We start from the raw sequence: 25,905 nt of genomic DNA, 5'->3' as shown, positions 1-25,905 counted from the left end.
ATAAAGCCACTTACTGAATAAAGAGAAAAATCAATAGTTGAAATATAGAGTTAAACAATTATCTCTTCTTAACACTTTTTAAGGACCTCTCTAAGATTAAGGACTAAGTTCTACCACTTCACCATATTGGATTTTCCTTGTTATGCTAATCTAAAATGACCTATTAATTAAAGCAGGAAATGTCTTAGTGAAAAAAAGAATTCTAAACTAAGATTTACAACACCATTAAAATAATCCATGAAGAAAATGCTAATTAGACATACCACTTTATTTTTCTTTCAGAGCTCTTCTCCTGACTCTCTATGGTTCTGTAGGATAGGGGTTTTTTTATTTTACCTTCACAGTCCTTCATAATTTAGCCTCATCACCTCCAGCTGATCTCATGCAGCTAACACCACACCCAGCCCTTACAGCCCACTAGTTTCTGCTGCAAATGCCTTCATCTTCAGATTGCTAAGCAAATGTGAGGGAAAACACTGACTCTGATTCACTTATGGGCTCCTACAAAATTCTTTTCAAGGTTCACAGTGACCAGAAGATTCTGTGTGCTCATTGTGATGTAAGATAGCTGATGAGCTCTATGCCCAACTCTTCCTCTGTTCATTTTTCTTTACCTCTAATAATTAGTTTTCTTTGCTGTACCACATCCTACTTAAAAATAAAAATTAAAAATAAACCAACCAGACAATAAAGCTATACCAACTAATTAGCTTAGATTTATAGGTGCATCCCTCTGTTTGTCATCTCCTTGTGTCTTTGAGACTGAGCAAACTAAGGGGTGATTTCTCTATTCTGTTTTCTTGCAGGGGGTGGGAGGCAGCGTTTGCACAGTTACCATTACAAACTAATTTCTAAGTCACAGTCACTAATCACCCTGGTCTCATTAAGCAAATGTTGTAAGGACAAGATCAAAGCAGATCATGTAAGTTGCTGTTCTTACTGTAGGAAAGGATACATGAGTCAGTGGGCTTAATCCTCATTCCAGAGATCTTTAACCCTTTAATTGTGAGCATAAAATACAAGTAAATATTATTGATTTGTAAAGCTGACTGTCAAGTGTGAATGCTTTCTCTCCCATTCACTGTGGATTTTATAGCTAAGGGTATGGAACTATCCTTCCAAAAATCACCAATCGTTACTAAGCAGTCACATTAGACATGTAAATGTAGGGGTTTTTGTGTGTACCTGAATGGACTGTATCTTGTGAATCACGGGTCATCCAAGAATGGGAAAAGTCTGGCAAATAATGCTTGCTAGTTGAGCTAGCATGGCATGATTTATACAGAAAGTATAGTGAATATACATACATCTGGACTGCTCATACTGCACCATAGGACCAAAGAGCAAATCTGTGGCTCCTACAAGGAGCAGCACCTCTCAGCCCTTCTCATGTGTATGCATTCCTTTGATTTACGCACTCCAGCCCTGATACTGGAAAGTGCTGAGCTCTCAGCTTCCATTAAAGTCACCAGATATTGATAGATCCCAGGAGCACTAAGAAAGAACTAAATCTACAGTTAATATTATGTTGTAAAAGAGAAAGGATCCAAATTTGAAGTGAATAAAACTTCTTAATTAAAAATAAATAAGATGCATAAATTGCTGCAGTCTCAGTGGAAGCTCAAGAGCAGCTATTTTTTGTTAAACTTAGCTGGGTTTCTATAAGGCAATTTATATGACAACTCTAGTTTCTCTGGTGGTTTTGCTAAAGTATGAATGTAAAAATGCACATTCCTTAGGCATAAGCAAAGCTCATTAGTTCTTTTTTAATGTGCCTATATATTAGAAGGATTTGTATCTCATCTAATTGAAGGGGTCATCATTTTACTTTGTGTTTTACAGTCACATCTCAGTCCATTATTTTTTTCCTACAATAGGAATAGAGTTAAAATACTTTTCCAAAGCAAAAATGAAAATGGTGTGGCATAATTATGTGGTTCTGTGATAATCTTGGGAATTTCACAGTCTGTTATCAAAGTTATTCTGCAGTTATTCCCTGCAGAGGAAATACTTCCCATACACACACCTGTGCACACACATGCACACAACTACCCATTGTACACAACTATCCATTTTACTGTGGCTTTTTCCCCCCCTCTTCTCAAGGCTCAGCCTCTGACTTCAAGGGGTTGGGCAGGACAAAGTGCTCCTCTTAACCCTTTGGCACTCCCATTGTATGCTTGGAAGCACTGAAATAAATCAGGCTTGAAGTATATCAAGTTGAAGCCTGAGTATCGGGAAGTGTCTTTGAAAGAACAGCTCTGTTAGTTGCGGTTTAGAAAGCACTGTCATACCACTAACGTACTGTAGTGTAGAGTTTTGTAGATGAGATCCATCAGTGCTTAAAGAGAGATGAGAGAAAACACTATTTAACCTGATGCCTTTCTTCATGAGACTCACACTTTCTAATAAACCTGATACCATTTGCCACAGGGGAATGTCTCGGGTTCTCACACCTGGGAGGCGGTTACAACCTTTGCTATTTTTTGTGCATAACATTTTTGCTGTGCAAGGAAAGTCCAGTTAGTTCACTCCGTTCTGCTGTTTGCATAGGAACACCAGCAAACCCTTTCCTGAAGTCCCAGGATTGCAGAGGGGCGGCTTAAGTTATCTGTGGGATGAGCACTTGGGGTGCACGATGGCAAATGTCTCTCATGAAAGCAACCGCAAATCATCTAAACAACGTAAAACACCACGAGGAGCGGATGGCTTTCCAGAAAGATGGCAATTCCTCAGAGAAACAAAGAAGCAGAAGAATGAAAAATGTAACAGGAGAAAGAAATATGTAGCAGAGGAAGCAGTTTCCCTTCGAATTCTGCACTAAGCAGACCTTCTAACTGCACACTGCGATCGCTCGTAGCGGCGCCGTTAATTACGGTGAGCTTGCGATTGCGATGATTTTCGCTAATAAGCCGCTCGCTTTACAGTCCCGTCAAGGCGCCGTTCTGGAGGCAGAAGCGCTTCGGTGCGCCGCGTATGCGCCAGAGGGCGCCCGGAGCCGCTGCCTTCCCGTTCGTCCCCATCCCTGGAGGTGTTTAAAGTGTGGTCGCTGATCTTAAGAGTACTCCCGACCTTACCGATTCTATGATAAAGGTGACACGAATGTACCATATTACATACGGGGTGGCTTGCCACTGGCTAAAAGATGTCCTCCCTCCCCCCGAGATTCAGTTGCAGCAGCTTCCCAGCACCTTTTCTTGCTGGGTTCCACCTCCCTGCTCCAGCAGAGTTCATACGGTGACAGGAGAAAAAAGGAAAGAGGGTCAGCACAGGGAAGGGGGGGACAAGCAGAACGCCAGGCTGATTGTCATGTTGTTTGCCCAGTGTGTGCGTATCAGTGACATGATTCAGCTACAAACAAAGCTGCCTATGAGAACTTGACTTTGTTCAATAAGAGACACCGGTTTTCAGGCTAATTACATAGGGTCAGAGCGTGACAACCAATATAAAATGACAGCAAAACGGTTTTAAAACAAGCAAACCTATGTTTTCTTCAGATAGTTAAAATAATTACTTAGGAAGTTCCAACTTACACAAACAGAAGAAAGTAGATAACTTTTCTATTGAAATGTGTGTCGTGGGATGTGGAGCTCTTTTTGTCAAAAAGAAAATACCTTATTTAGAGATAAATCTGCTAAATAACCTTATTTTACTTCAGGACCATCAGTTTAAAAAGAGTTAGCATCTAGAAACAAGAAAAAGAGAAGTTAAAGCCTGTATACCAACACAGAATTAAGCCACCTCAAATGTGAAGCCTACTCTTCAAGCTGGGAATAGCCAATGAGATTATATGTGCAGGTGCTGCTGCTCTATTTGCTGTGTCATCTTTTCTGTTAGCAGGCAGAGGGGAGGGGTAGCTTAGTGGTGTGGCAAATGCATGCATTGGAAACAGGTGTGGGAAAGACACCTTTGGGTGGAGAAATGTGAGTATTTCTGTGGAAGAGAGGAGTAATAAATCTTGTCTCAGAGCTGTTCTTTAGGCTGTGCCCTCATTGGGGCAAAAGGTTTTTTTATTACTTAATTTTATTCTTCTTGTTGTTACTATTACTCTGAAAGCTGCTAGCTGTCATGCTGGAGGTGAGCATGACCTCTACTCCAGTTTATGTAAGAGCAACATTTGATGGTACTCTGTACAAAGCCAGCAATTGTGCTCCACCTATTGAGGAAAACAATTAACCTGCCTAATGCGTGTTAAAACTTTCTCTGAGCTACTTGATTTCTTAATATTCAGAATCACTGAGCAGGTACAGGAAATTGCTGGTGAACAGAAGGCTATGGCTTGGAGTACCTGGCCTTATGAAGCGTGTTTGATTTGCCATAAAGCGCAGTGAGTATGGTGGATTTGTAGAGTTCAGGCAGTCATTATGATATGCTTTACAAGGACCATTATTCCCAGGTGATGCTAAAATCTACCCTCCTTTTCCTTTGTGGACGAATTTTCTGCCTGTTTGCACTTTAATATGGTGCTATAAAACCAAAGGTGCCAAATGGCCAGAACTGGATAATGCTTCCGTCAATTGTAGGAGATAATCTAAAGCTGGTGTTTCTTGTTTGTCTGGCATCCATCATTACTCTTAAACTAGTATAATTTGTTCTGTTTGCTACTGAAATGTAAAGGATGAAAATCTACCCTCAAAGAGAGAAGCCAGCTCACTGAAGTCAGAAAAGCTTTTTGTTCTTCTCATGTGGTAGGGCTGAAACTATTGCAATAGCTACATGAAGGCATTGCCTGCAAAGAAACTTTCTATGCATCACTGACCATAAAATGTAGTACTAGCCTGTTGGATAAGCATTTAGGGATGAAGTCATATTTGTTTTGTTTACAACAGCATGGGCTGCCCAATAATTTGCTTAAACTTATAGTCACCATGAGAATTCCTGAGTAGGAAGTGACAAATAAGTGTCATCACTTTCAAAAAATCTTTGGCCTCTTCACTCTTCACTCAACAAAACATTAGAGCCAAATACAGATTTAAGCTGAGATACTGATGGATCTGTTCTCTGAACAACTCAGTCGTCACTTATAAAAATGTCTAACAACCTCACTTGGATTAACAGTCCATTAACTGCAGCTCTGTGGGTGAACACCAGCCTCACGTTAGAGCAGTGGTGCATTGTGCTCACAGAGAGCTGACCTGTAAAAGCAAATTGCTTACTGTCCTGCCTCTGCTCTGGGCAAAGCTGCTTACTTTTATATGGTACTCCTTCCACTCAACCTGCATTGTTCAAGAGACTAAATTCAGACCACTCAAGGGGAAAACATACATATAAAGTGCTGAAAAACCTAAGACCTAGAGGAGTTCAGTGCTATGAGATGGAATATTAATTTTTCTCGTGTTGTTTTGATTTTTTGTTTGGCTGGGGTATTTTTTGTTTTGTCTTGGTTTTTTTTTAGCCTATATGTTTGTTTTTTAGCTTGTACATTTTCACACAACTGTGCTACCAAGCAATCTCAGTTCAACGCAAATAAAAGGAGAGATGATTGCATTGCTAATGTAATCAAGCAAAAAAAATTAGCTGAAAAATATTTGTTTTATGTTTTCATTGTTGTTTTTTTTTCTTCTTGGTGGAGTCACCATCCCTGGCAGTGTTCAAGAAGCACCTGGACAGGGAGTTAGGAGATACAGAATCACAGAATTATCAAGGTTGGAAAAGACCTAGAAGATCATCTAGTCCAACCATTACCAGTACTTCCCAGCTAGATCATATTCCTCAACACAACATCCAAACATTTCTTGAACACTCCCATGGTCAGTGACTCCACCACCTCCCTGGGCAGTGCATTCCAATACCTGACCACCCTTTCTGAGAAGTAATATTTCCTAATGTTCAGCCTGAATCTCCCCTGGTGCAGCTTAAAACCATTCCCTCTAGTTCTATCATGGATTACACGAGAGAAGAGGCCAACCCCCAGCTCACTATAACCTCCCTTCAGGAAGTTATAGAGAGCAATAAGGTCTCCCCTGAGCCTCCTCTTCTCCAGGCTGAACAATCCCAGCTCCCTCAGCCTCTCCTCATACGTCCTGTGCTCCAGACCCCTCACCAGCTTTGTGGCCCTCCTCTGAATGCATTCCAGGGCCTCAATGTCTTTCTTGCAGCGAGGGGCCCAAAAATACGGTTTAGTGGTTTCCTGTAGGTATGGTAAAAGGAGGATGGTTGGACTAGATGATCTTGTAGGTCCTTTCCAACCTTGTGATTCTATAATTCTTTGTTTTGTTTTTTTGCTACTTGCAATGGTGACAGGCATTTCTAAGGATGAGTAAGGAGGGAGTTGGAGAGATCCTCTTGGATCAGGAACAAAAGGGCATAAGATTGTCTCCTGGTTGTGGAGCTGCTCCCAACAGGATGTGGTCAGTGGAAGGTGCACTTCAAGGAACAGTGAGAGTGGAGGGCAGACAGCAGCTCAGGTACTGACTTGTACAAAATTGCAGTGGGAGCAAAAGCAGCTCTTTAATTTGGAGCTGTGTGTGGAGAAACATCTCTTTGTAACACAGGTGACCTCTCCCTGTGAATCAGAGGCTGGAGAGGAGTCAGGCAAAGGACTTGCTAAGCTTCGGACTTCGTTGCCAAGGGCACAGCACGATTCTCTATACCGGGGTCCCAGGAACGTGACCCAGCCGAGGGCTGGATGCTGCTGGGGCATCTCACGCCGGAGATGCATCCCAGGCGTTGGTCACCTTTGTGTCACTGCAGTCTCTCCAAGCTGGGAGGAACTCTCATGCCCTAAATCGCATCCCACTTCAGTCTGAGGCATTAGCTTTACAGAATCTGGACTCCCCTCGTTTACCCAACACCTTGCCTCAAAGAGCGTGCCCACGGACTGCAGCACTGCTTCCCCCGAGGGCACCTCGGGAGGTGGTGGCAGCAGCGATCCTGCCGCACCCCCGTGCCCTGCAGCCAACCTCCCTCCTCTCACACCTCTCGAGCCGCCTCCGAGCACCCGGCACCGCCCCTCCGCCGGCGCGGGGCTATAAATGAGGGCTGCTCGGAGCGGGGTACAGTCCTGGAGCCATGGGGAATCGTGTCACCCGCGGGGACTTCGAGTGGGTCTATACCGAGCAGCCTCACACGCAGCGCAGGAAGGAGATCCTGGGTACGTCGGGGGGCTGCTCCGCACGAGCTCACAGTGCTGCGGGGTGGGCTGGGCGATGCGGGTACCGCACCTGCGGCTGTGTGCTTCCTTCGGTTCAAATCTGCTTCTGCACGGACATCCCATGTACGTGCCGGAAGGCCGTGGGGAATCCCTTTTTCTCCTGTAGCATTTCATCTCTACTCCTATACGATGATATACGAACCTCTCCTATATGATATATGGTCTATATGATCCTCACGAGTTTCTTTTAAGCTGTGTTGACAGTTTCCACTTCCAGTTCAGCTTGCTGCATTACTCCAATTTACTCAGTTCAACACAGGGAAGGTGGGCTGGGGCTTCTCCTAAATGCATTTTTTTCTTAGTAACACAGCAAAACAAATAGGGAGGGTGCAGGTGGGCGTTTGCTGGAGAACAGCAGAAAGCCTTGCTCTGATAACAGAGCTCCACTGCCTGTATTTTCATCATGTACAGGTAGCATTTAATTGCATATAACCATGCGGGGTTGGGGAGGCTTTTGGGGACTTGAGATGTTCAGGGTTTTCAGAATTGTTACAGGATACAGTTGCATATTTCTTAAAATATGCTTCAACTCCTCATCAATAAAGGAGATTTTTGCCTGTTTTTTTTTTTTTTTCCCCCACCTAATCATTAGGACAAAGTTTTTAAGTTTCCTTTCTATGAAGGAAGAGGCTGAGCCTGTGGTAATCAGGTGCAGTTCCTCCACTCCTCCGCTCTCCCATGGATTAATCCAAGGATTACTCTAAATTACAAAAACATTTCCGGCATAGTTATGATGGCAGAATATCCTGCTCTGTGTTAAATTAAATATGGGAAAATAATAATTATTTTTTCCTCTGTAGCAATGATAGAGAGGCAAATTATGTTGTTATATAAAATAAAGCCTCTGGCTGTTGTGCTGCTGATCCTTTTGATTATGGGAACTCTGGGTGAGCTTTGAGCAGGAGTACGTGCTCCCACTTCTCCAGTGCTGCTGTGGCAATGGAAATGGAGATCCAGGAAAGCTGGGCACAACAGTCTGCATCTGACTGGGCAGAAGGGTCCTGACTACTGAAGTGTTGCCAAAAGTCATTAAAGTTATCATGCTATCCCATATGCTACTAGTATAAATCACTGCAACTATATTGCTTGAAGCTGAAGGTCAGAATCCCCCAGTACCCTAGTGTCCTTACCAAAGGTCTGGTGTCTATTGGGTGGAGTGCTCCTCTTGAATCTTAAATGCACATGAGTGTGTACCTAGAAATGCCCATGTAATTTATGTTTCTGTATATAGCATTGCTTTAGGGTCAGAAGCATTCTTTGCTGATAAAGGAAGTACTTTCCTCCCAGTAGGTTAATGATTTAGTAGTTAAGCACCAAAGCTTGATTGTTTTCTGTTTTAGGCAGTAGCTTTTGGAAATGCAGATCTTACTCAAGTATAGCTACTTGATTTAAATGCAGATTAAAAAAAACATATATTAGGAAAAAAGTACAGGGAAACTGACAAACACATCAGGCAGTTTCCTTTTGCAGAGGTGGTATTTTCTTATACTGGTGTTCCAGCATGTTTCTATAGAGTAGCTGAGTTTCATGTCCTGGTTTGACTGTTAGCAGCCCTGGTGAGTCTGAGACGTGAGTTTCAAGTTCCAGTCTTTCAAGCTTTCTGGTTGCAGCAGTTACACTGATTCCTAGACAGCAGCCCCAGCAGATATAACCCAGGATTTATCTCTGAGGTAGATGGTTATCCATCAAGCAGCTCAGCTGTGTACTGCAACTGGACTGGCTAGAAGCTAACTTACAGCAGGACTGATGCAGTAGAAACTACATCCCTTGTAGGCTCATCTAACTGTTACAATTATGCTAGCAAATAGACATTTTGTACCAGGGAGAGGCAGTACTTTTTCCTCTTTGTAGTATCTGCTTCTAAAACCCTAGCTTGTACTGCATAGGTACCAGCTGCTTCTTAGAAGAGAGTTCCTTAGCATCTTAAGATGATACTTCAGTCTTGGCCTTAAGCTCCTGTTAACTTTACCTGCATTATTTCAGTTTATTAAACTGAATTATTTCATTGCTTCCCTCTCACCTTCCTGTTTGTGAAAAGCCTGTTGCTGTCATGTACCAGAACTGATGTTTGTGTAGTGCCGTGGTAAACTGTGTTTGGGAAATAACTGGCTGAAAACTAACCTGATGGAAGGAAGTCTTGCATCTGCCTAGCCTTGCTGTAGAGTTGCACAACTGCTATTAGGGGTAGAGGCTGGGTAGGAAGTAGAAGGGATACTGATTTTTACTAGAATTAAGATGTTTACTTCACTGTAAGGAAGAATCTGCTAAGTTAAAGCACATACAGTACCTATGCAAGATCATCATGCTGTTGAAGCACTGAGTTTTGTGGGTTTTCCCTCAACTTCAGAGGAAAAAAATATAATCAGAATTTCTTACCAACATCTGAGCAACACCATAAGCATACAGTGAGCAGTCACTTCATCTGCAAACAGTCTTCCAGATACAAGCAATGAGTAATATATCATGGAACGGAAAGAATGAGATCTTGTTCTGATTCAACCCACAGCACAAACTCCATAAAATTACTTCAGGTTGGTCAGAAGAACGTCTCATTTCAGGATCCTTACAGAAGCATTTGTTTTCTGCCAAGGATAAAGGCTGAATCAGTGTTACTCATGGTAGGACAGGAAAAACAAAATTAGATCTACCATTCAAGCATGGTTATATTACTTGGCTCCTCATCAAGTTATTTGGTAGGGAAATGGCACAGGTGTTTCATATGTACTTTATTCTGTAGGAAGACTGAGATGTTAATTTATCAGCAGTGGAGTGAGAAAACTCAAAATGAAAGTGCCTGAATCCATTTTCTTTTTGCATTTAGCCAATTTAGAAATGTATTAGTTGTCAGCCAAGAGGAAAGTTGCTCATTTGGAGATTAGTATTTCTTACAGCTGACTCTCACACTGCCTATTTAAACTGCATACTTAGGATAAGTCTGATGAACTGTACCTACTAAAACACGAAAGATACATATCTCAGTATATCAAAGCTCTGAATTGTATATGCTTCTGGCAAAGAAACAAGGAGCCTGTTTCCCCTTTATACTGCAGTATGTGGGCACAGCACTGTCACTGATGTGCAGGTTCTCTAAACAGTGCATTCACAGAAGCTGCTGTCTCAGTGCTCATGCCAATTGCCTTTGGGGATCATATGTAATATAAATCACATGGGTAGAAAAAAAAAATCAGTGTTGTAGGTCCTCCTGCTCCTCTGCTGATGATGTATTAAGTGCAGCTGAAGGTTTCAGTATAGTCTGTGTTGCATGAGTTTGTGCAAGGAAGCTGAGAGCACTCTCTTATCCATCCTATATCCTCTAACTTCCAGTCAACTACTAAACAAGCACAAACATCATAGCTGCTGTAGTAGTAATGCAGACACTGTTTCAGCCATTAGCACCACGCAGCGCTTTGCATCTGGTTAACACTGCTGGGTGACCCAGCAACCTTGAACCTAGCAGCACAAAGCCACCTAGGAATTCATGGGTGGTAGGTTAAGGTTCCCTTCCATAATGGAAACATAAAAATTGTTAGTAATGAGCTGAGTCAGAAAGATTTCTTATCAGTTTACACACTGAAGGGGACAGAAAGCAGAATTTGGTTATGCCATCCTCTGCATGTGTTCTACTAGTGCCCTGGTACACAAATGTTTTGAATTCAGTGCCACTTTAGATGGGCTGTGCTCTTTGAAAGTATATTCACAAGCTAAGCTACTAAAAAGCAGAATACTATGATTTCTGGTATAAGTATCAGCACCAGCATAATGCAGGGTCAATATCTCATGCCTGATGTTTCTTACTGCCAGAGGGTTATGGCAATAGAACATAGTCTAGGACAGCAGTACCACAACCACTACGGTTTTTTTTCCTTCACTTCAATCAGTCCTTGGAAGCAGTGTAATTATTTCTGATAAGTTCTTTGTGATGCCAGGCTTAAACATCATTAGGAATATCAGTAATCACATAGAAAAAGTTGACTTACCTGACTGGTGATAGAGGCTCTAACACACTCCTCATCAGGAAGCAACCTTCATCCAAGAGACATTCCCTTTTTCAGAGGCTCATCCTTAAAATGAGCCCAGGGAGACCCTGGGCCCACCCCTTCCAGTCATGTGGGAAGCACAGGTGAATTGCTTGCACCTGTGCTTCCTGGGCCAGCCACCCCTTCACCAGGTGCTCAATCATCAGTTCAGGCTGTGACATAACATTTTCCCTGCACCCTCTTTTAACACACATCTCCTAAAAATGTTATACTGAGTTGTGTGCTAACTTTGTTATACTTGATGCATTGAAATAAAAGATGAAAATATCTTCCTCTTGCTATTACTAGCTTCTCATAGATATGGGCACTGCTGCTCCTTTAAAACTCCACCTCTGTGGTTCCAAACAGCTCCATCTCCTGCATGTGCCTAGATCTGGTGCCTACCAAAATGTGCTAACAAATCAATGAGAGATTCTGTTGCCCTTGCTGAAGGCCTATCTGGGTCTCAGCCATTGTTCTTCCATCCACACTGCTGCATCAATGGGAGTGCTGTTCTTTATATCTCTCCACTAGAGTTTTCTGTTGCTCTGAGATTATGGCATGCAGATACTGGAGCTGGTTGGACTGGGCAGAATTATTATCTCCAGTTGAATGCTGTACCAAAGTGTTCGCACTGCTTTTTCACCATGTGCTGACTTCAGAGAGAGAAGTCGTGTTTATGCACTGCTGTACATCTACAGCAGTACCACTGCCCTCTTCGTGGCAGTCTGTTGGCTCCTCCTGGACAACTGGAAGTAGTGCATTTGTGTCTTTGTTTCAGGTGGGACCGAACTGTTTTCTTCAGAGTGTCTGCTATGTTTTGATTCTAAGAGAAAAACAACCTTGATAACAGTCAGATGTACGTAGTTGCTGCTAAGCAGTATTGTACAGAGCCAAAGCCATTCACAGAGAAGAGCCCAAGGAGCTGGGAGGGAACAGAATTAGAACAACTGACTTAAACTGGCCAAAGGGATATTCCATGCCATATAACATCAAGCAGAAGGAGTTTTGAAGGGGGTGGGTGGTTTTCTGTTGCTCAGAGGCAGCTGGGCATTAGTTGAGTGGTGGTGAGCGATTGCTTGTGCATCACTTGTTATATACATCTATACATATATGTATTCTATAATTATTATCCTCTTCTCTATCCTAGTAAACAGCTTTATCTCAACCCATGAGTTCTTTGTTTTTCTCATTTCTCTCCCCTATCTCACGGGGAGTGAATGAATGAATGTATGTAGCGCTCAGCCACCTGTCTGGTTAATCTGCAACAATGTGGATAACCCGTCCGCTGAAGGAGCTAACAGACCTTCCCAGCAAGCTGGAGGCTGGATCGTATACTGAGGAGACATGAGAGTAGCTGGGACCCTCTTTGTCCTGTTGTACTCTAAGGGGTGAATCCATGTACCCTGTGGTCACATAACTTTGTGCTCTTTCTTTGTTCTTTTTTTTTCAATTGTAAATGCTGTATCTTGACTTCCTCCAACTCCATTTAGCTTCACACATAAGCATTATATATTACTGCATTCATCAGGATGACTTCATCCAAGCTTAGGCATATCTCAATGAATATCACCAGCTGTGGGGCTTCAGCCTGCAATACTTTAAGTTCCACCTGTCAGCCTCCCCAGGGTTTCTCCTTCACAGAATGAGGAAGTGGTTATCAGCATTAATGATAAACAGACACGGTGTTTTGGCTTAACTATTACACAAATTTACTGTTGGATAGAAGTTAATCATGTGTTGAATTTAATATTAAACCCTACCACACTAGTTCATTGTTGTTACCTGTGATAAACGCAGCCCATGTGCAGTGCTGCTTGCAGACCATGCTGCTGCTGGTTAGAAGTTGCTGCTTTGAAATCTCTCATGCGAGATTATAAACTACAGTCCTCCTTAACTGCAACAGTAAATTGGTCCAAAACTTTCAATGTTCTCAAACTAAAACATACAGCATAGCTAAGAGGATATCCTGGCACTTTGTGTTAAAATTTGGTACCTATCCATTGGTATTGGGGAATGAGTTGTGACATATTAGCATTTCTGGTGTGAAAAAGCAAACTTTCAAAAGTTGCAAAAACTTGGACTACTTAGAGCTTTTTATTTAAAGCTTAGGCTGACTTCAGAGCGATGTGAACTTACTTACACTAGTTCTTTCCCACACCTAATGAAGATTGTGCCCCGTTGTATGATGATGGGAAAGAACTGAGAATATCCCTTTTCTCTCATCATCCACAGTACTTAATCTTTATCGTCTCTGGCCTCTGTCAAGCTCAGCTACAGGTGACCAACAGGCTGAAAACTGTTGGAATAGTTGAAGAGCAAGAGCACATATCAGCCTGCTTCCTTAAGTAGTGCTGGATCTATCTGAGCTACTGCAGATGTCTCAAGGTTCATTTCAATAAAAATCCTCCACTCAGTGCCTGGTACTGCTTTGCAAGGTCACATGAAGTGTATCATCTCCAGTGCTTGTTTGTAGTACATACAGCTGTGCAGATGCAAATTGTCATAGCCTTAAATGGTATAACAATGGCATTGGTATCGAAGCAATAGTCAGATGGAATTTAGTGTAGCTGTGTAACTTCAGGGTCAGAATGAGTGACTTGTCCTACAGTCTTATTTATGAAAGCTGTTAATTATTGTGAATTGCAGAATATGAAGAAGAGAGGTCAGTAGGTGGATAAAGGTCATAAAATTGGAAAAACTAATATGAGAGTTCATAATGAAAGTTAGAGGTGGGAAGTTTGTAAGGAGACCTGAAGTAATGAACAGCTCCTAGAAGATAAGCTTCACTTCTGTGCATTTTCTTAAAAGAACAGATGAATGGCAAAAACAAAGATCAGTAAGATGGTGCTACATTTGCATGAGAGTCATCTGGCAAGTCTAACTCAAGTGTCTATGATTCTATACCATGAGAAGCTGTTGTGGGATTGCCTGTGTGACTTTCATGCCTATTTCTGGTACATGACTTGAGAACAGGCTCAATGACTTGAGGACAGGCTCACAGCAGAATGGGAACAACAGCATCAAATTATGTATCTTACAGATTCCCAATAATATTATTTGCTTTCTAGCAATGCTAGTATTAGTAAAGACACATGCATGTTGAAAGCACTGGCAAACACTCAAACACTTACTTTTCCTTAATGCTGCAGTTGTCATATAATCACAGAGTAAAACCAGGAGAGCCTGTTGTATGGCCTTCTTCCTCTGCTGGTATGTCTGAAACCAAAGAATGGAAAGGACTGCAAAGAAGGCATCTGTATCCCTTTTCTGTTGGAAATAGCATCTGGATGAGGCAAAAAGAAAGGGAAGTAAAAAAATGTGACAGCTTAAGTCTGATGGTCACTGACGTATTGATACTCGCCCTCATGAAGATAAATGGGGCCGCATGTTGACCATCGAGGTCAACATATGCACATACACATATATTGCACATGATGCTAGAAATGGGAACAAAGCCCATACATTAGTGAAACCTTTTCTGTAGTGGCTTTGGAATTTCCGTTTAATAAGATTAGGGCCTCAAACATAAGATGATAGAAATAAAGAGCACCAGCAGTGGCCATGTTTACCTTTTCACGAGTTAATGCGATTTTCTTTGCATCTTTTCCCTTTAGCAAAATATCCAGGAATCAAGGCTCTGATGGGACCGGATCCACATTTGAAATGGATTGTATCTGGAATGGTTTTCACACAGTTTCTAGCATGCTATCTGGTGAAAGACTTATCTTGGAAATGGATTTTCTTCTGGGCTTATGCTTTTGGGGGTTGCATCAACCATTCATTGACCCTGGCCATCCACGATATTTCACACAACGTTGCCTTTGGGAACAAGCAGGCCAAGTGGAACCGATGGTTTGCAGTCTTTGCCAACTTGCCAGTTGGCGTCCCTTACTCTGCTTCCTTCAAGAAATACCACATAGACCACCATCGGTACCTCGGTGGGGACAGCCTGGATGTGGACATTCCCACGAATTTTGAAGGCTGGTTCTTCTGTACTCCACTTCGGAAACTGCTTTGGCTGTTCCTCCAACCTTTCTTCTACAGTCTGAGACCACTGTATGTGAACCCCAAAGCAATTACGCAAATGGAAATTTTTAATGCCCTTGTGCAGTTTTCTGTAGATTCTATTATTTTCTACCTTTGGGGACTCAAACCTATTATTTACTTAATAGCAGGTACAATACTTTGCATGGGCTTACATCCCATATCTGGGCACTTCATAGCAGAACACTACATGTTCTTAAAAGGATATGAAACGTACTCTTATTATGGACCTCTGAACTGGCTCACCTTTAATGTAGGCTATCACATGGAGCACCATGATTTCCCCAGCATTCCCGGAAGCAAGTTGCCAATGGTAAGTACATCATAATCTCATGTGAACTGGTAGGATTTTGTTGTTATTTATTTATTTATTTACATTATATGATTCTTTAGCAATAGTCTGAATTTCCCTGCTTCCTTCTTCTATCTGCTTTTGACTCTTCAGAGTGGAAAAGGCTCATCTAAAGCAAGACACGAGGAAATCACTTGTCTAATGGTCAATCTATATATTAGCTATATTGCTAAATTAACATCAAACAAAAATCTTTCTATTTTTTGAGATGACAGAAATGTTGCAGCATGCTTTAACGGGCTGAAAACAGCTGTAGAAAATAAATTCCTGCTCTCCATGACTTGTTTTAGCTCTGCTGCCCCACCCACTGAAACTGAGGTTGCCCGGCCTGTCATTGGGAAAATGCTGTGGCTTTACTCTTAAAATCAAATCTTTTTTTTGGTTTACATTTTATCAGTTGTGGGAATCAAATTTTCAAGGCCCAGGTGTCTAGGAATGGTTTTGAATCCACTGCCAGCTATGTAGTTGCTCTTCTGGATTTTAATACCAGAGTTCCACAGCAGCTGTGCTCACTTTGCCAAAGGGATGTGGCTACAGTGCATTAATCCTCTGGCATGGTTGGAAGGAAACATTGCCTGTTGAAAGCAACTGCTGGAACTTCCTTATGAGGAGGAGGCAGGGCTGAAGTTATGGTGCTGTGACCTCCACACTACTGTATGACTCAACTTTTATGATGGTGTACCCAAGAAAATTGAATTTGAGAACCCCATTTTATGAGTTGATGTTAGTGGTCCTTTCCAACCCTTGTGATTCTATGACTCTAAGATAGTCTAGTCCAAACACTGATTCATCAATAACCCATTTTCTTAATCATAGAAACAATGGGAGGAGGTTTGAAACAAGATATTTTCTTGTGCAGTAGAAGAGTGCAGAAAGCATGTATACCAAATGAGTGTATATTAGTTTCTTTATTTATTTTTAAACACCCTCCCCCCCTTGACTTCTGGAGCTCTCTTCTGAAGAAGCTGGCTGTTCCTGATGGGTTTCTGCCTTCACATTCTCCAGCTTTTCTTGTTGACACACCTGGTACCTGAGCTAGGAAGTGGGCTTAGCTTTAGTCTGAAATGTTCAGACTTGTTAGATAGGCTTAGATACTTAGCTTACTGAAATGTAAATACAAAAGCAGCAGGCTAGCTCTCATATCTCAGACAAGGGAGGCAAGTGATAAATTGAACTTGCTGGGATTGTTGCTCCAGACCTGAATGAAACCTGAAAACTTTTTCCCCACCCACATCACAAATAGTTTAGCCTAACTCCTCAAGGCAGTGAGCAGATGGAAGTGCCTGCACTCACTCCTCTGTAAAGAGGGTAGAATTATAAGCTGAATTTTATGAACTTGTCTTCATTTGTTTCTAGCTCTAGGGAACCTGAGACTTTCCCCGTTGGTAGAGGAGGTACCAGGTTTGTCATTCGTTGTTACGTGATAGAACAACATGGAAAATATTGAGTCACTGGCAAATGAACAAGTGAAAAGTCTACTATGAGGTAGAACTTCTTTGTCAGAAGAGCTATTGCAGAAAATAGTGTGTCCCTTGAAATGAGTTGGCTGTTCTTCTCTGCAATTTGAGAAGTTCCTTGGAAGGAGAGGGGACAGGATCTCTGGATAGTTGTAATATATGAAGGGGTAGAAATCTCCCTTGCTTGCCCCTGCTTGCCTGCCCAGCAGATTCTTCACTCAGCATCTCTATTGTCTCTTTAGCACTCAAACTTATAATAGTTTAATTGTATTTAGTTTCAAATATTGGCAAATTTAAGTTGGGAAAAAGATTTTTTCTTTGTTATTGCATGAATGAATGGAGAGGAGAATTAAGATCAGAAAATATCTTAAGCGTGGAAAGTAACTGGGTCTTCCATTTGCTTATCAGAAGAGTAAATTTTGTCCTTTATTACAGGTGTTTCATCCAGTATGTGCTTTCTGAGTAATATGTTTGCCACTGGAAAGACCTTTACCCTAGGACTGTGGCGTATTTGAAAGAGGAAGAATGAGACTGTGCCATAAGCTTATAGAGATTGCAAATGAGTGATGAGTGCACAGTAAAAACTTGTCCCACTAGTATAATGAGAGATTACACAAGAGAGATTTTAACATTATAATGAATTGTAACATTGTAATTTAACATTATAATGAATTGTAACATTATAATTTAACATTATAATGAATTGTAACATTATAATTTAACATTATAATGAAGGACTTGCTCTAAAAACTATAGCCATAGACTTATGACTAGGTTAGCCTTTAAGTGAATCTTTAAAACAACAAAATACCATGTTACGTACCAAAGGAGTAGGAAGATTGATTCTTCATTATCTGAAGGATTGAATATACTTTTGATGAGAGGAAACACAGAACAAGGAGGAACTTGGTACTCTTCCTACAGACTACAGTAAAAACTGTAACATTACCAGAGGCAAACTAGTTATTCATTAAACTTGTGAAAGACATGGCATGAAACGAGATTTATTAGACAGACAGGACTGGAAAACGTGGTAGATGTACTTTGTTTGAATTGCAGATTTCCTTAACCCTGCGATGTCCAGGAAGGCTAGTTTGAGTTCTTCCTTCTTCCCCTATAGTCAAGGAATTCAGAAGGAACTTCAGTGCTCTGCTTTCTAGCATTCCATACCTAATATTTTATCTTGTCATAAGGACCTTTAGCTTCTGTTTTGCCCCAGGACAAAGTCTGTAGCACCTGTGTCGTAATACTACAATACGGTATCTACTACTGTGGAATGCAATGGATGTCCTGTTGCTGTACTATAAAAGACCAGAAGCAAAATTTAAACCCCAAAGATGTGATTTATTATCTACTACATTGATCTAATTGAAGAAAAATATCCACATACTATGTGCATGGTGCTTACTAACATGCAGAATTTAATCTTGGATTATCCTTTTGTAATTTCCATTCAAAAACTAGCAAATGCTTCCAAGCTGTGATCTGTAAGGAGGGAGAGAGGAGCTGAAGCAAATGGACCCTTTCCAATGTAGAGCTTGGAATCGGGGGGCCAAGGATGGGATCTAGAAATACTGTGTTACAAGACAGTCCTTTCTGAGATGATGGTAACACTGCTTGCTAAAACTGCTACCTGGAAAAACTGCCATCCGCAGGGCTTGTTCTGCAACCAGAATGCAACATGGAGGATGACTTTTCCAGTCTAAAGTACACTTAGCAGATGTATATCTGCTAAGATATATGTACATCTGTATATCAGATGTGTATCGGCTAAGATGTGTATCTCCATGGCAAAAGATAAATTTGTTTACCCTGTGTTTTGTTTTTTTTCTCCCATGCAATGGCAAAATGGAAAGAGGCACCAAACAAACTTCCATGTCCTTTCCATAAGAAAATCCTTCAGGTTCACCTCCCTAACTGCATTTACTAAATTTTCCCTCTACACCTTTCTTTTATCAAAAACATTTTCTTGTGGCTTCTCTTCTCTCCCTGATTTTCATACACCTCATGTAGTTTTCTTGCCTGGAGTGCAGAGAACTTACAAAAGGTGCACATGCTACCAGCCTTCCTGCACCAAGTGCTGCTGGGCACAAAGCCAAGCAGGAGCAAATAACCACTGTCCCAAGATGATCCAGGGTAACCGGCTCCTGAGCAAGCCCTCAGCCATCTCCTATGGTTTCCACACCTGGGTTTTATTCAAAATAAGATGCCACCAGACCCTGCAGGGAAGTGCCAAACCAATGTGCTTGGTGAGCAAGCAACTCCTCCATCACTTGGCCTCAGCAGTGACTTTCATTCGGCCAAGGAGCTTTCTGTCTGATCAACGCTTCCTCTCATCATCTGTTTCACTTACATTAAATTATTACTAACTGTGGTCACAGGAGCTGAGCAGGGATCTAAATTTACTTTTCTGTAGATCGTACCCAGTGCCTGGACATTACCCTTCTTGAAGCTATTAACGAATACTTCTAAGGGGAAATTCTATCTCAATCATGTTGAAAATGAATCACATCTGAAGTACAGTCCATCGCTTTAAAACAAGATGTAAGAAATTATTAGGAAGCCAGAGTTATTCAGTGACAGATGGAACATAATCAGACCTGGACTGAATCTTCCACCTCCAACACAACCACCAGCACAAGGGATGCACCAAAGTGCCTAACAAGACTTGTGCCTTGCCCACCCCATGCCTCAGGAGCTGTCTGCTAGGAAGCTCAGCTAGCGATGTAACCAGCATGAGCAGTACTGGCTTATGATTTAACTCCTGCTGTCATCCTTATCTTTCCACAAAGGGCTGTATTAAGACTACACCATCACACATCGGATGCAGCTGAGTGTTGCCTCCCAGTCGGCAACTCATGCACAACTTAAGTTTCACTGGAAGTCTTTACTGTCTTCCTCACAACTGGCTTTAAAATTGTGCAGTCTTTTTAAAAGGACAAGTCATGCTGCCCAGCAAGACAAGCTGCTCTGGTACAGAGCCTTGTTTGTCAAGGAGGTGGAGATCTAATAAAACAATGCCCAGCTAGTTTTTTGTGAGATGTACAGTACCAGCTGCTCTGCTACGTGTGTTTTACAAAAGCAGAGCATCTGGCTGGAGCATGGACAACTCAGGACATCTCACAGTCCTTTGAGACTCTCAGGTGTGAATCCTTCTCATCCTACAAGCACCCCAACAGCACACAACACTTCTGTGATGGCAGCAGTTGTAAAACTCGAAGATTTATAACAGGAATAAAATTGTGTCAGACTGATAATCTACTGATGAACCTTGAGGCATTTCTAGCAAAGGGCAGAGGAGGAGGGACAACCCCGGGTTCTCCTCTGCCTGGAGAAGGAGGTCAAATTTATATCAGGGGAGTGGAATGGAGGAAAGACTAAGGGAGCACAGCCCAGGCTGTCCCTTCAGCATTTTCTCAATGGCTCATTCTCCCCTATCTGGAACCCTCTGCAGACAAGTATTAACAAGTGGCAAACACTGTTTTAAACACAGTGTGTTAAAGTCCTGGCAGTTAATGAAGTAGATTAGTCACCTCATTGTAGAATTCCTCCACCTTCCAAATGAGAGAGATTTGGTTCTGTCTGAAGGCAGAGATCGATCATGTGTTAAATCCTAACACTGTCAGGTAAAACTTGCGTAATAAATCTGCTAAGTATCTAACTTAGGTATATCTCATTTGAACTTCAGAAATTCACAAGCAATAACAACTAACTTATGGCAGTGCTATCAGACCTAAAAAATAAGACCAAAGTACACTTGACACCATGCAGGTAAAGGAGCTTGTTCTCTCTTTTGCTCTTCCAGGTGAAGAAGATTGCTGCAGAATACTATGACAACCTCCCCTACCACCAGTCCTGGATCCGAGTCCTGTGGGACTTTGTATTTGATGACAGTATCAGTCCTTACTCAAGGGTGAAAAGAAAATGCAAACTGGCAAAAGAAAGCGAGTAGACCAGCTCCAGCTGCTGCACTGGCTGTTTGTTTGTCTGAATGGCTTAAGTGTGTTGCAGAAGAAGGATGTTTCATGTGCTCAGCATAGCATTGCTACGTGCTCCTTGGACGAAGAGGATGAGTGTCTGCACTGTTTAAGCTACTGATACTTTTTAATAAGGGATATTGTATGTAACCTTGAAAAACTGGACAAGTGCAAGATACACTCACATGAATCTTGGTCTAGACTTAGAATTAACTTCCTGTGACACATGCATCCAATTTGGAGCTTTGGCCTGGTCTGCAGTGAAGAATGTTTGGTGTGTGAATGGGCATGTTTGTGTGTAAGGTAGGACTGGTTTCTCTTCATGCCAAATTAGATGTAGATGCTTTGCATGCACAGGACCGTGGAAGCAGGGATGACTGGCATGCAGTAGCAAATGATACTCTCTAGAGAACACGAGGGTGCCTTCAACTCATAGCATTGCTTACATATCTCATGTCTGACAATATCTGTTTGCAGTGATTTTGTATATGAAATGGAATACATACATATTTTTGTATATCTGAATCAATATTATGTTAGTCGCTGTTTGACCTCTATTTCAAGACTTTTTCCTAAGCCTTTTCTGAGCCATTTCTATTTTTAGTATCTGATGTTCAGCGCAACTTACTGGCAGAGCTGAACTGTGATGTGGAAAAACCCTTTCTTTATTCTTCAGCTCACTGATCAGCAATGTGACATACCACAGCTCATGTTGTGAGGAATGGCCGATCCTTTCCCACACTTACTTTCAACAGTATTCAGAATTCTGCATTCCCTCATACCTTTCACTACTAGAAGCCCCTCAGGGATTGAAAGGCTTCTGGTTTAAACTGTTCCTTATAAGGGCTCTCACTATTTGTGATTCCCTTTCTTGGTCTCCTGTGTATTGTACCTATTTCTGTAATAGGAGTTAGGAGTAGCTATCAATGAAGACACTGGAGATGTTATGGTGACATTTGTTCCAAAGCGCTTTCAGTGCAATTCTAACTTCAGTGGGAACTGACTCAGCAATCAGGAAGCATGTGATACTCCAGCTATAAAAGCCATCACTAATGGTGATAAGGGGAATATAACCAGGCCATAGAGCTGGTGTTGTTTCTCTCCCTACATGCTGTATATTGCACTATTGACATTGACCTAGTTCTGTCATTTCTAGCCTGTGGAACTGTTCCATCTTCCTGCCTCTCTTCTCCAACCACCACCAGCTTCTGGCTGCCCTCAATAACAGTGTTTCATCCTTAGTCACCACACTTTTCTCCATGCAGAATATACTGAACAATTTCTTGTGAGTTAGGAATTGAGATGTCATCTAACAACACCCCTGCTCACTGGAGAGCCGACTACTTACATCTATCCATACTAAATGGCTAAAAGAGAACAGATCTATAAAACTCCTCTTATAAACTGACAGTTTAATCCCTCTAGTGGTTTTGGTTTTGTTTTCTTCTAGAAATCCATATACATTATGAATGTGGAATAATAATTTCCTTTATGTTGGTCTCTCAAAGACCATTACTGGGCCTGGGATGCCCAGTCTCCCCAGTAAATACAGCTTTGTTCCTGCCTCCTATAGCACTGCATTCAGTGAGTCATACTGGTATGACCTTGTGGCAGTAGTTTGTCTCAGTCCTCCTGGCACTTCATGATCAGATATTGAGCTTCCAGTGTCCTTAGCAAGCTGTTTCACAACCCTCAGCCAATTTAGTAAGCAAACATAAGAACAATATTAAAGATCATTCTGACCATTGCATTACTCTTCTGTGGAAACTGACTCTTCTCTAACTCCCTTAGCTGCTCCACAATAGCATTAACCTACACAGTCTTGTGCCTATTAATAGCCAAGTGTGACATAGAAGCTACACTATAAACTGAGGGTAACAAAAGCTGTTGGCTGTTTCTCACCTGCATAGTAGCTGTGTTCCTACTCTGCTTTGTCACAGTCCGCCTGTTCTGCAGAGGGATTTGAAGATGTTGGAAGTCTTGGTACCTGCTGTGCTCTCAAGCAGCAAAACACCAGTTAAGAGCGTCACTGGTCTCCTGATGGGGCTGATCACAGCTGTTCTCTGCCCTTAGAACCTGACAGGTGCACTCAGAACTTCAGCAATCTGGGGTGGATTTATAGTGCTGAGTAAGCACCTGGAGATGGGATCAGGTGTCACTACCAGCCAAGCCTCCCTGTTCATCCTGTGCACCTTGGGACTCTGATCCCATTAAATGGCCCTGTGCAAACTTCAGTTAATTGTCTTAATCACAGGAGGCCTGCAAAGGAGGTTAAGAAAAGGTCATTTACAGTAGGTTGCTGGTGTTACCATAGGGCTGTGCTGTAGCCAGGCTGTACTCAGTCTGGGTGACAGTGTGGTTGTTGCTGACTGTAGGTGCAGTGCCACGCTCCAAAGAAAAACACAGATTGAGCTGGGGCCCAACTTTGTCAAGCATAAGAAAGGTTAACAGAGACTTTCACAGAATGGTTGTGACTATCTGTGAGGCAGCAGTTTAGAAAAGCGCTTGCAGTTGTCAGGTACGCCATCAAATGCTACAGGACAAGAGGTAAAGGCCTTAAGTTGCACCAGGAAAGGTTCCAGTTGAGTATTAAGTAAAGTTTCTTCTCAGAAAGAGCGGTACTGCATTGGCAAAGGTTGCCCTGGGAGGTGGGTGACTGGGAGGTGGTCACTGTCCCTGCAAGAAGTATGGAAGTACGGCATTGAGGTGTATGGTTGGTGGGCACTGTGGGGGTGGGTTGATGGTTGGACTAAACAATTTTAGAGGTCTTTTGCTGTCTTAATTGTTCCATGAAACGGTTTCATAATTAAGAAACACATGAGCTATTGTATCGTATTTATACAGCAGACCATAATAAACTTCACTGATGTTTGGCTGTGTTATTCCTACCAGAAAGGCTCTTTCTCCTGGTCCTGGAACCATAGTGTTGTGTTTCACATCCATGCCTTTCTGCTTTAGTTCCCAAATAAACATCTTATCCTGCCATCTTTCTCTAGCCAGGTGGGAAGCCAGCACTAAACAGCTAGCAGATGTCAGGCTTGGACTGGAGATTGCCCTTCAATTAAGTTTAAATTTCCCTCTTTTATCTAGTATTTAGTTTACAGTGTAACTGGGGGGGTGGGGAGAGGTAGGGGGGACTGTTTTCTAGAGGACAGATGGGGTGGCTTTGAAGATTGCTGAAGGACAACCTCAGACTCTCCCAGCCAAAGTAGATAAAAGTTTATAAGTAACCAGCAAGCCCGCCACACCCCTGCCCTCCTGGGCATCCTGCTGCTTGAAGGCAGTCATGCAGGATCATGGAATTGGGCAAGAATGGAGCCCTGGCCCAAGCCCTGCTCCAGCAGGGCCCCACAGCAGTCTCCAGGTCCCTGCCTGAGCGCTGAGAGAATGACCATGGTCCACAGGGCTCTGCAACAGCCCCCCAGGACCTGGTTTACAACATGATGCCATCAGGAAGGCCCAAAGCAAGAAGGAGGGCTCTGGAAACGCTGATTTCCACAGCTGAACTCCCATCACTTTGTGCCTTTTCCATAAAGCTGCCAAGGAGATTGTATGATGGCTGCTGCCTTGTAAATCCCACCAAACCAAGTCGAGCAGAAATTCTCAAGATTGAACTGGTGGAAAGAATGGTAGCAAAGAAAAGAACATGTGACCCAACAGGTAAGAGGGAGTGTGTGATGAAGTGCTCAGCGGCGCTGATGCAGCATCCTGTACTCATTTCTGAGACCTCAGTTTCCACACAATAAAGCTCACCAAAGCCTGCACAGAGTTAACAGATGGAAACATGAAATATTAACAAGTGACTCCCATAAGGCTCTAGTTCAAGCCTCTGGTTCAGCAGCACTGCACGTGGGATTTCTGCTTTGCTGTGGCCATTCAGCAGCTTTGTTCTGAGTGACTCGCTCTCCTCCCAAAAGCCCATAAGGCACAAGTGGTGGGATGGGTGGATTTTGTTTGTACTGAGGAGACAGACAGGACAGTTAGTGGTGGCCCGAGGCCACCATAAGCCACCATTCTCCCCTCAGCTCAGCACTCTCCAGGTGAGACTTCATCAGTGCCCTCCCCAAGCCAGTGAGGAACCATACCCAGGTGACATTAAGGTGGAGAAGCTGAAGGGGCCGACCATATAAACAAAGGCAGGGCCATGTGGACAATAAACAGTTTATTACCAATATGAACACAGATACTGTGATGCAGACGTACCATTTTTCTTTTTCTTTTTTTTTTTTTTTTTTAATATTGTGATAACTCTGAGACAAAGAACTTGTTGGCTGACAACTAACATGTCTCTTTCCTTCTGGTGATGCCACAATACGTTTCTGTTGGCAAAGGATCTTCATTTACATTGCAGACTACTAATAAAATTACTTTGAAGTCATCTATCAAAAGCAAATGGTTCACGTGTGTTCTTATCTACTACTAAAAAGAAAGATAATACATTTAAATAAGCAAATACAAAATACAAAAAAGGCTGACAAATCCAATGTGCAGTGTCAGATGAAATCTAAAAAATCCAGAAATTTAAAATTTAATATTCTTTAGATTAAGACTTTTAAAATGAAGCAAATCCAAGGCAGCAGCAAGCTTCAAAGTGTGCTGAGTCTGCTAATAAAAAGGGTATAAGAACAAAGACAGTGCCGGTGTCCTCTCTCACCATCTTGCGTGACCTTGGGTACACTCGGAAATGATTCAATCTTCCTAGCATTCTTAAGTACCGTCCAAATGCTTTGCAATCATGTTGTACTGATCCTACTCAACTCCTGCCGTATGGCTAGAAAACCAAACCAAAAAGTTAGCGCAGAACATTCTACCCCGCACATAGAAAACGCTAAGTACAGAGCTTGCAGGAAGTACACGCCGGTAAAGGGATGAGTGGAGGGTAAAGGGATGAGTAAGGGTGAGC

General features: G+C 42.2%; 2 protein-coding genes and 1 long non-coding RNA gene across 11 annotated transcripts in view; 1 reads left to right on the top strand and 2 right to left on the bottom strand.

Moving 5' to 3' along the window:
- Positions 1–6,649: 6,649 nt before the first annotated feature.
- DEGS2 (delta 4-desaturase, sphingolipid 2) lies at positions 6,650–25,244 on the top strand. The gene is made up of 3 exons (XM_015865527.2): positions 6,650–7,093; positions 14,787–15,529; positions 20,831–25,244. Exons 1-3 carry the CDS (start codon positions 7,012–7,014, stop codon positions 20,975–20,977), a joined length of 972 nt encoding a protein of 323 aa, XP_015721013.1. The 5' UTR covers positions 6,650–7,011; the 3' UTR covers positions 20,978–25,244.
- Positions 7,717–18,336, bottom strand: LOC107315310. Its single transcript, XR_001555861.2, has 2 exons — positions 17,849–18,336; positions 7,717–14,455 (listed from the first exon to the last, which is right to left on the bottom strand). It is a non-coding gene; the product is annotated as an uncharacterized LOC107315310 (long non-coding RNA).
- Positions 25,146–25,905, bottom strand: part of EVL (Enah/Vasp-like) — a 118,536-nt gene continuing 117,776 nt past the window's right edge. For 6 of the 9 annotated variants that reach the window (XM_015865521.1, XM_015865517.1, XM_015865526.1 and 3 more), the window contains exon 14: positions 25,146–25,773. In XM_015865521.1, coding sequence (XP_015721007.1) covers positions 25,736–25,773 — 38 coding nt within the window. In that variant the 3' untranslated portion in view covers positions 25,146–25,735. The remainder of the gene's footprint in view (positions 25,774–25,905) is intronic. The other 3 variants (XM_015865519.1, XM_015865518.1, XM_015865525.1) reach the window with 1 other exon arrangement.

This window comes from Coturnix japonica, chromosome 5, assembly GCF_001577835.2.
Source record: "Coturnix japonica isolate 7356 chromosome 5, Coturnix japonica 2.1, whole genome shotgun sequence".
NCBI classification, from domain to species: domain Eukaryota; kingdom Metazoa; phylum Chordata; class Aves; order Galliformes; family Phasianidae; genus Coturnix; species Coturnix japonica.
Note: the sequence above shows the minus strand (reverse complement) of the source record. Positions and strands in the feature narration are given on the sequence as shown.